The following is a 10,358-nucleotide window of genomic DNA, read 5'->3' on the forward strand; positions in this document are numbered from 1 at the left end:
CACTAAGCTTACTGTCTTCATTCCTCCTCCTGTTCCAGCCGTCGATAACGGGTGTGTGGCGTACGCTCTGAGGACCGGCTTCAACACGTCTCAGGTAAGATGCGAATGTGCCTTCTCACCTCTGTCTTGTCGATGGTGCTGGTTGTGTCGTCCAGCGCTTCGCTGTCAGGAAATCCTTAGGAAGTACAGCAGTGGGAAAATGTAAATCAGGGCATTAAAATTACTTGCGTGTTTGGGAGAGGAATAAATGAGGTGTTGGCCTCTTCGCTGTGTGTCGGCTTCAACACGTCTCAGGTAAGATGCGAATGTGCCTTCTCACCTCTGTCTTGTCGATGGTGCTGGTTGTGTCGTCCAGCGCTTCGCTGTCAGGAAATCCTTAGGAAGTACAGCAGTGGGAAAATGTAAATCAGGGCATTAAAATTACTTGCGTGTTTGGGAGAGGAATAAATGAGGTGTTGGCCTCTTCGCTGTGTGTCAAATAAGTAGTCTGATGTGTGATGCAGAAGCCTGGGAGTCAGGATTCAGGGGTCCTGTTGTGACCGGCCGCACTATTTATTTACTACAGCTCCCGGTTATCCCTGCTTCTGTAATGATAGTTGTTGGGAGAGGGCATTTGGGTGTGTTTGTAGAGACTGGAGATGTGAACGTGAGCTTTTTCAATTGAAAATTGAAGACTGCTTCAAAGAAATCATCAACTTAAGTGACTTAGCGAGGAGTGTGGGGGTTTTTAACAGATGAATTATGGGTGACTCTAGGCTGCTGCCTACTAAGAGGATCACAGAAGTGGGAATAATTTTCAGGCTCTGGCACCAAAACACCGGAGTGTAATTTTAAAATTGGGTTTCATACATATTTTTAACAAACTACTGCATGCTGCAGAGATAGCTTCTTGCACTGAAGGCTGTTCTTCTCAGGGGAAATTGCTACGTACAATCCTCTTTGGGGTGAAGAGAGTGACAGCCAATAACTTAGAGACCTTCATTTTCATCCTGTTCCTGCTGGTCTTTGCCATTGCGGCTGCAGCATACGTCTGGATTGAAGGTGAGATTTCTTCTTGCCTCTTCCAGGTCTCTACACAGGACTTGTACCAAAGCTTGTGGGAAGGACAGTTGACGTAATTTCTGAGAGTTACAATAGCTGGGTTGGGCTGCGCCAGTGTTTCAGTGTAGGGGCCCACACTGCATTCTGGATGCTTTTCTTGCCCTCCCACAGCCCTTCCTAGGTAGGTGTGCTTCTTTGCGGTACTCATCTTAGTTCTGTGGGGCACATGGTCTGAGGATGAGGAGGTATACAGCTCTCCCGTCTCATTCTGTAGGCACCAAGGATCCCAGCAGGAACCGTTACAAGCTCTTCCTGGAGTGTACTTTAATACTGACTTCGGTCGTTCCGCCTGAACTTCCCATTGAGCTGTCTCTGGCTGTCAACACCTCCCTCATCGCCTTGGCCAAGCTCTGTAAGTACCAAGCCTAAACACAGAAACAAAAATAGGGCTGCTTGCTTGTGTCTGGAACCGTGGGGACGTCGGTGAGGAAATGAGTGTGAAATTACTGTAGCGTCCTCAGTTTCTACACAGTGACGGTATGGGTTTTGGAGCCGGTGTATATGAGGGGGTTTAAACCCCAAAGAACTTAGGAGGTGTGTGCTTTGAAGTGGGTCCTAAATCAAGTGTCGGAGGGAAAGTCTTCATATGAAAGCCTGCTTGCTCAACAGCCCTGCAGTTCTGCGTTGAGCAGGTTCCTATATATGGAATAGGGAGGTCAATGACTTCTGTGTTGGACTACGTCACCGCTGCGACTTGGTGTCTGTTCTGGTTTCAGATGCCAGAAAAACCCAGAATGGGGAGTTCAGGGTTCATTAACTCTAGCTGAGAACCGTGTTGATAGCTCCTGTCTTGTGATAAAAGCCACTGAGCATCCTGTCCTGGCTTTGTTGTAGCTGCTCTCTCACAGAATTTCCTCTCCTCTCTTCTAGATGTGTACTGTACGGAGCCCTTCCGCATCCCCTTTGCAGGCAAAGTTCAAGTTTGCTGTTTTGACAAAACTGGCACGTTAACCAGCGATCACCTTGTCGTGAGGGGAGTAGCTGGGCTCAGGTAGGTCCTGGGTGACTTTCATTACGTGATTTGCTGTGCTCTGGGCACTGTGGGAACTCCTCAGGCACAAGTGAAATCACATTGCGGTGGGGAAGAGAAGATAATCAGGGATTCAGAGAGTGAAAGAAATGGATTGAGCTGGAAGGAGAGAGGGTCGTTGGTCTCTGGCAACGACTATGGGCTCAGGACTTGTCAATTCAGTTGTCTTGGGGGACTTCTTGCATGGGTTCTTGATGTAACTGAGATCTTCACGGCTCCTCCATGCAGTAGCATCCTGCCTCCTCATTCCACTGCCGTAATGAACTGTGCTTGAAGGCTCCATGCCGCAGCAGAGAGACAGCTGAGTCCTTTGATTCTGCAGTTGCTTAAATGTGTTAGTTCAGGCCCCTACTTCGAGTGTTCTGCTTGAATCAAGTTTGCTTTGGAGGACTGGCAAAAATTCCGGGCTTTGGCACTGTTTGCAGTTGAGACAGCGCCAGGTTTCCTGTGGCTTTGATCTCACCATGAGAAGCTCCACTGTTTACTGTATTAGAGTAGGAATTTTTGGCTGGGACAAATTCCAGAATTTGTCTGAGGGAATGTGAATGGGGGTCTGTTAACATGGGCAGTCTTTTTTATGCTGCAGGGATGGGAAGGAAGTGACACCAGTATCTGACATTCCTGTAGAAACCCACCGAGCGATTGCTACTTGCCACTCGCTTGTACAGTTGGATGATGGGACGCTGGTGGGAGATCCGTTAGAGAAGGCAATGTTGACGGCTGTGGACTGGACCCTGACCAAAGGTAAAACCTGCTTCCAGCTCCTCCCTGGTTGATACCTGAGCCCTGTTTACATACGCTGTGGGTTGTGGGTTGGGTTTTTTTTTTTGGGGGGGGGGTGACGATAACACCGTGTTTGTCAGTTCTGAGCATGAAATTATCTAGCCTGCGGAGATTTCCTATGCCTTATGCCAGCTTTCCTCAAGGAGTGAATTCCAGCTGGTATGGTCCCAGGAACTGGTTTGGGGCGGTGGAAATCTTTGCGCTGCATGTCTGAGGGACAACAGATAGTAGAAGTCTGTTCTCAGGACTGCAGGTGCTGCATTCTGCAGCTGGCGTGCTCAGGTTGGTGTCCTTCAGTTCTGATTGTGCCGACTCAGTAAAATCAGGGCGTGACTAGTGCAGATCGCAGTAGTGAAAACACGAGGTGTGTGGGTTTTAGCACGGTCTGCGGGCAGTCTCTCTGGAGGCTTTCTGCTCTGCTTTCTTGGCTTTCGCGTGCGCAGGTAACTAAAGTAGAAATCTTCCAGAAATACCGCGTATGTATCCCACTGAAACCCATGCCGTTGTGGTTTTTCCTTCTGGATTTTTACCTGTGATGATAATACATGCTATAAATGCACCTTCAACCTGCTGTGTAGCTGTTCATACTGAAGCACATAGGTGTTCTGATCAGTTACATCCCTTAATTCGTGGCACTAGAATTTCCAGCTCTGTACGCTTGTGTCTAAGGAGAGGAAATTCATATGATCTCGGTGACCTGTGGGTTCCTTTGGGACCCGAAGGGAGGGATGTTGCTTTTGATACCGAGAAACCTTTCAGGATTTCCTGATCTGTTTGTTTCCAGATGAGAAAGTTTTCCCCAGAAGTATTAAAACTCAGGGACTGAAAATTCACCAGCGCTTTCATTTTGCCAGTGCCCTGAAAAGAATGTCTGTCTTGGCGTCGTACGAGAAGATCGGCTCGGCTGATCTCTGTTACATTGCAGCTGTGAAAGGGGCCCCAGAGACGCTGCACAAAATGGTGAGCGCATCTCTCTAGGAGAGGAAGGGCCTTCTCTAGCACATGTGCTCGTCCCCTTACACCTCTGCTTGTCCCTGCCAAGTCTGGAACATGAATGACGTAGGGGTTTCATCCCGCAAAAGAGCGCAGTGAACCCGTGCCTGAAAACAAACTCCGGTGGGGAGTTTCAGTCTGATCCTAGTGAGATCTGAGTATCTCACCATGTGCGATCCTGGCTCTGTTGCTTTTGCTGACAGCAGAAGGCTAAATCTGGGGGATCTCCACTTTTGCCCCTGATGGTGAGGGACCCTCCCAAAGGCGCCTCTTTCCCCTGTCTGCGTATTTACTGTGAAATGCTGAAACATGCTACTGAATTGTGTTTGAAACTGTGTTAATACGATGCTTTTCCCCACACCTTCTCCAGTTGTCTCAGTGCCCAAGCAACTATCATGCTGTCCACACGGAAATCTCGCATGAGGGGGCAAGAGTGCTGGCCCTTGGCTACAAAGAACTGGGGCACCTCACTCACCAGCAGGTATAGCCGTCTGCTTAAGCCTTGAAATCGAGCGCCTGTTAAAGGAAACGGAGGTGGTGTGAGCAGGGAAGAGGGGTGGGACTCTTTCAGGATGTGGTTGCCCAAAGCTGCTGTAACCGTGTTGTTTTTACGATCTGGATCTTCTGGGAAGATTGCAGCCTCTGCGTTGTGCTCCCGGCTTCGAATTCCTGTGCGCCATTGATCGTTCCCTGTTTCCCTGTTCGTAAAGCAGGGTCAACTCTTTCCTTGTAGCAGTTGTCTTCAATTAGCACTGAACTTCTTAGCTGTGAACCTGTTCTTTTGTGGGGGTGGGCACGTGTGATTGTTTTCAGGGCTGTCTCTGTGGAGCTTTGTGCCAAAAAAGCCTTTCTTCTGGAGCAGCTGGGCACCGTCCAGGGTTGCTCTGTGCACCTCAGAGCACCAATTGTGTTTCTGGTGATGCTTTGATTGCAAGGAAGCACCCACTGGAAAACAAGGGTGGTGTTTTCCGCTACAGAGCAGCAGGTAACGCTGTTTGCTGATTTGCTTTGGCAGGTGAGAGAGATGAAGCGCGAAGCTTTGGAGTGTGATCTTCGATTTGTTGGGTTCATTGTGGTTTCCTGTCCTCTCAAAGCCGATTCCAAATCCGTCATCAGGGAGATCCAGAATGCATCACACCACGTAAGCGTCAGCAGCGTCCTAGCCTTACTGGTAGCCATGGTGTTTGGGATGTGGAATTTCAGTCCCAGAAGCGTTTGTGGAGCGAGGGCAAAGGCTTCCCCATGGTGAAGGCAGGGAGATCTTGTGGATGTGATGTTATTTTTGTGGTGGGATTTGCCCTGGCCCAGAGAGAAAACCTTTCTGGGTGCTGCACAGAGCTACATCTCATAGGGAATGTCACCAGCATCCAAGCTAGGCAGAAGTCTTTTCAGCGTAAAGACGACTCCCTGTGAAGTGCTGCTTATCTACCCAGAACTGATTTTTGACCCCTCTCGCTTTCCCCTCAGGTAGTGATGATAACAGGAGACAATCCTCTCACTGCCTGCCACGTGGCCCGGGAGCTACACTTCCTCCAGAGGGAGCACACCCTCATTCTGCAGCCTCCTGTGAGCAAAGGTAACTGATCCCATGCAGGAAACGGCTCTGCGTTTTGGAGGACAGCAGCCAAAGCCCTGCGGGGGCATTGTATCAAAGTTAGCCGCGTGCTATTAGCGCTGCTGCTTGATGCTGGTAAAGGAGATGACTCAATTGCTTTCCAGCATCCCAGATAACCCTCTTGTCCTTTGCCCCTCTCTTCTCTGGCTTGGAGTACTATGCAAGCTACATACGTTCCCCTGCCAGCTCCTAAACCGAGCTATCCGAGCACCGAAATAACAAAAATAACGGCAGCTTAAAGGCCTCCTTGCTGGGCCGGTTCAGAGGCCATCCAGGGACGCTGAGAGCCATGTCGCTGACAGCAGGGAAGGAGGGTCCACATAAAGACTCTGCCTAGATGGGAGGTGGGCACGTCGCTGTCCTGAGAAGTGGAGGACCTCGTGTCCATAATGCTGAGGGGCCGCAAACACCAGGGTCAGCGTCTGTTGGGTGGCTGGGAGCATTTCTCGCAGCCAGGCACCTCACAGGCATGCTCGTGTCAAGCTCGTGCTTCTCTTTCCAGACTCCAGCTGGCAGTGGCAGTCCGTCGATGGTGCTGTCGTGCTCCCAGTCTTGCCAACCTCCTCGCGAGCGCTGACACAGCAATACGACCTGTGTGTCACTGGGGAAGGGCTCTCTCACCTACAGTCTGTGAACAGACAGCAGCTGCTGAAACTCATACCGCACATCCAGGTGTTTGCCAGAGTGGTGCCAAAGCAGAAGGTGAGAGATTTCAGCTGCTGGTAAAACCCAATTTTAGCAGGGTTCCCCGCAGGGCTCATGTGGTGCCTGGGAGCCACGTAGATGCTAGCACGTGATTAATGCTAAAGCTGTTCTCAACAAAGCAGCGTAACCTCTCCCAATACCCGAGCCAGCAGGAAGCAAGAACCAGAGCTCAGGTTGTGCCACGTTGTTCTCCTAAAGACTCCAGAGCCCATTCTAGCTCTGCATTCCTAAAACGGAGCCTGAAGGTGAAGATTTTGGAGTCTGGGTGTGAGGCCAGCGAGCCCCTGCAGAACAGGAGCACTTGACCGAGACATGTAACCCAGCCCAGGCTGCAGTGCATCGGAACACGCAGGCTGCCAATTCTCGCTACGCGTTTCTTTTTGCAGGAGTTTGTGATCACTACTTTGAAGAGCCTGGGCTACGTCACGCTGATGTGTGGGGATGGGACCAACGACGTTGGAGCTCTGAAACATGCAGATGTGGGTGAGTCCACACGCAGGATCTCGCGTGTGCCCCTGACTGAGTTTGGCTAGCGTTCCTAAACACAAACCCAGTGTTTGTTTCTTGGGGGTTTTGAGGGCTGGGATCGAACTGACCAACGTCATTTGGTGGCATAAACCAACATAAAGAAGGAGGATCTCTGTGCTGGTGGAATACCCGCTCTGTGCACACCAGCAGGCAGCGGGAATTAGCTGCAAACACGTTTTCCTGGAAGAAAGATTCTTCCTAAATTTTTTTTTCCCCCTAAGCTTCGCTTCAGCAAGTGTAACATGTCTGAAGTCCCTGCCTAACAAGCCTGCCCACCTGACTGCAGGTCTAATAGCAGTTGGGATTCCTACTTGGTGAAAACGCTCTGCCGGCAAAGGGATTACAGCCCTTTTTCCCTGCAGCTAATGTTTTTACACTCTTACAGGAGTGGCGCTGCTGGCAAATGCTCCTGAGAGACTGCCCGAACGGAAGAAGAGAGCTCGAGACGGACCCGGTGATGGGAGGCCTGCTGCCCCGTCGATGGGGAGCGGAACTGTGAAGCCCACCTCCCGTGGCGCCAAGCACAGAGTCATGTCCCAAAGAGAGGAACAGCTGGCCATCCAGAGGGTTGGTAACTAGATGGTTAAAAGCCCGTTAACTTATCCTCGCTCTCTGTTCCTCCTCTGGTTTACTGCTAATTCGTGAGAACACTGGAAATGGCAGGATGTGCTGGGAGGAGACCAGCTTTTCTGCTTCTTATCCTGAAATAGCGGAATGGATTTGGGCAGAGACGGTGCTGCTTTTCCAGCCAGCCATCGAGCTAATGCTGCAAGCACGAAGGCTTCTCAGCCTCGCCTTGGAGCAGGGGTGTGGGAGAGGAGAGCGCAAGATCGTCTTTGATCCAGGTTGCGATAATGAGGTGTGCGTTTGCGTCTTTCTCTTGTTGGCCTGCAGGAGCGGATCAGTCAGGTCCTGAAGGATTTGGAAGAGGAGCGCGTACCAGTCGTGAAGTTGGGCGATGCCAGCATTGCAGCCCCCTTTACCTCCAAGCTCTCTTCCATTCAGTGCAGTAAGTGTGTGGTGGGAGCTGAACAGTTGGTGTGCATCTCCACGTGGCCGGGTTCCCCGAGGGGAATAAGTCTAGGTTTGAAAGAAGCCAAGACAGAGGGCGCGGGGTGGTGAGAAATGCCCCCAAACCCATGGCTTTGCCAGGTTTTTGTGTGGCGCAGCCCTGTGGGGGTTTCTTGGATGGACGCGCAAGCGGTGAGGGGTTAGCTTCCCTCCGTACTGCTTCAGAAAAGGAGAGGGCTGAGGGACAAAGCCCCAGAACCTGTTTTGTTTTGTTTCCAAACGCTGCTTCCTCTTGCTCCTTAGTCTGCCACGTGATCAAGCAAGGTCGTTGCACGCTAGTGACAACGCTCCAAATGTTCAAGATCCTTGCCCTGAACGCCCTGATCCTTGCTTACAGCCAGAGCGTCCTCTACTTGGAAGGGGTGAAGTTCAGTGATTTTCAGGCAACTCTGCAGGGTCTGCTGTTGGCTGGCTGCTTCCTTTTCATCTCCAGGTCGAAGGTAAGGGGAGGGAAGTGCCTCGGGACGGGGGCCGGTCGATGGCCGTGGTATCGGGATTACTGAAGGAGTGCCTCTCTCCAGAAAAAGCCGTTTGTTTTAATAAGTTAACAGCCCACAGTGCTGGAGGGGGTGGGGTTTTTTTTTGTTCCCCCTTTGGATTTGGGAGGCTCCTGAGGCCAGCGCTTGCTTACGGGAGCATCTTGTGATGGCAGGCAGGCAGCTTTGTTCGGGTTACGGGAAGAGGAGGTGGAAGAGGTGGGAAGGGGGATGCAGGTCCCTGGTTCAGCTGAGGCTGTTACTTTCACCAACTAAGCCGTGGGTCTCATGTACGCCTGAAGTGGAATTCATAGAGTCGTTAAGGTTGGAAAAGACCTCTAAGATCATCGAGTCCGACCGTCGACCCAATACCCCCGTGGCCACTAAACCATGTCCCTGAGCGCCTCATCTACGCGTCTTTTAAACACTTCCAGGGATGGGGACTCAACCCCTTCCCTGGGCAGCCTGTTCCGATGTTTAACCCCTCTTTCAGTACAGACATTTTTCCTCGTGTCCAAACTCCTGCAGGCGTTTCCTGAGAAACACAAATGTTAGTTGGGTTCTGCTGGAAAACTGCCTGGAGATGGTCAAAACCATTCGAGTCAACCCTGCTTGCTTTTCTCTCCCAGCCTTTGAAGACGCTTTCCAAGGAGCGCCCGCTGCCGAACATCTTTAACCTCTACACGGTCCTGACAGTGCTGCTGCAGTTCCTCGTGCATTTCCTCAGCCTCGTTTACCTGTACCGCGGTGCCCAGGCGCGCAGCGATTCCAAGTAAGTGTCTCTTCCTCCAACACCGGAATGTTTTCTCCAATTCCCGCTAGGCGGGAGGGTGGAGAGGGGCCTCCCTCACCGCAGCGCTCTTTCTGCGAACGCTTTATTGAGCGCGCCCAGCATCAGGCGGTGTCCAGGAAAAGCATCGAGTGCACGGGCAGGCAGCCCAGCGTGGCAAGGATGCGATGGAACCGGTGGGAATGTGGTCTGTGACACGTTGCAGTTCCAGTGGTCTGCTGTCCCCACGCTGGGAGGGGAAAGGGGAATAGAAGTAACACCAATATGAGGTGGATTACTGGAAAGTTACAAAGAAAAACACACAAAAACCTCATATTTTTTTTCCACTTGATTTTTATTTTGTGGAAAAAACCCCAAACCCAACGATTACCTGTGCTTGCAGCATCTGCAGCTCCGCTCTCACCCATGCAAGCACGCTTGTGTCGGAGGCGGGGCTGCTGCGAACAGGAGCCACCAAAGTCCGGGAACAAACTGTCGTTGCCCAACAAACCTTGCACGTAGTTTAAATAAACCGTCGTTTAAGTAAACCGGCGATTCCGAGTCTGGTCCGCTGACCTCCAGCTTTGTTCCCTTTTAGACAGGAGGAGTTTGTGGATCTGTACAAGGAGTTTGAGCCCAGCCTCGTGAACAGCACCGTCTACATCATGTCGATGGCAATGCAGATGGCCACGTTTGCTATCAACTACAAGGCAAGCCGTGTTTAAGTCGCATCTCCAGCAGCACCAGAGAAGCGACTTTGTCGTTAAGGTGCAATAGTACAAAACAACGTTCTTCTCTAATCGCAAACCACATTTTGTCAGCGCTCTGCGGAAAAAGCCTCCCTCTTTTGGCACCGAGTTGGAACGAGCCGAGCGTCCCAAACTGTGTCACGAATTGCTCCACACCCCCTAGTCTGAACGGGCACAGCCTCGCCTCTGCTCACGGTTTCTCCCTGCTGTGTTTCAGGGCCATCCTTTTATGGAGAGTCTGCGGGAGAACAAGCCTTTACTCTGGAGCATCATCCTTTCAGGACTCGCCATCGTGGGCCTTCTCACGGGCTCTTCGCCAGAATTCAGTGAACAGTTTGGCTTGGTCGAAATCCCTGCCGAGGTGAGCGGGCAGCGTTTCTCTGCGCCTACTGAACTTCACGCACAGTTTCAGCTGGGAGAGCGGGACCCGGCCCGTCCTCGGGAACTCTGGAGGAATCTTAAGGTTTTTAGCAGAACGTCAGGCAGGTAGTAACTCGCAGGAGCGCTACCTTACCCAGCCAGCTTTGAGAGAGAGGAT

The 10,358-nt window shown here is 51.4% G+C and overlaps 1 protein-coding gene across 1 annotated transcript in view; it reads left to right on the forward strand.

Annotated features, from left to right (window-relative positions):
• Window positions 1–10,358, forward strand: part of ATP13A1 (ATPase type 13A1) — a 20,335-nt gene that overhangs the window by 9,126 nt on the left and 851 nt on the right. Inside the window, exons 9-25 of the mRNA XM_009331226.1 lie at window positions 39–94; window positions 915–1,041; window positions 1,316–1,453; window positions 1,972–2,092; window positions 2,718–2,875; window positions 3,699–3,874; window positions 4,278–4,388; window positions 4,923–5,048; window positions 5,375–5,483; window positions 6,025–6,224; window positions 6,614–6,710; window positions 7,141–7,322; window positions 7,650–7,764; window positions 8,070–8,266; window positions 8,932–9,074; window positions 9,670–9,781; window positions 10,038–10,181. Of these exons, the coding sequence (XP_009329501.1) occupies window positions 39–94; window positions 915–1,041; window positions 1,316–1,453; window positions 1,972–2,092; window positions 2,718–2,875; window positions 3,699–3,874; window positions 4,278–4,388; window positions 4,923–5,048; window positions 5,375–5,483; window positions 6,025–6,224; window positions 6,614–6,710; window positions 7,141–7,322; window positions 7,650–7,764; window positions 8,070–8,266; window positions 8,932–9,074; window positions 9,670–9,781; window positions 10,038–10,181 (2,312 nt within the window). The remainder of the gene's footprint in view (window positions 1–38; window positions 95–914; window positions 1,042–1,315; window positions 1,454–1,971; window positions 2,093–2,717; window positions 2,876–3,698; window positions 3,875–4,277; window positions 4,389–4,922; window positions 5,049–5,374; window positions 5,484–6,024; window positions 6,225–6,613; window positions 6,711–7,140; window positions 7,323–7,649; window positions 7,765–8,069; window positions 8,267–8,931; window positions 9,075–9,669; window positions 9,782–10,037; window positions 10,182–10,358) is intronic.

The sequence above is a fragment of the Pygoscelis adeliae genome, unplaced genomic scaffold (assembly GCF_000699105.1).
Source record: "Pygoscelis adeliae isolate BGI_AS28 unplaced genomic scaffold, ASM69910v1 Scaffold889, whole genome shotgun sequence".
Lineage (NCBI taxonomy): Eukaryota > Metazoa > Chordata > Aves > Sphenisciformes > Spheniscidae > Pygoscelis > Pygoscelis adeliae.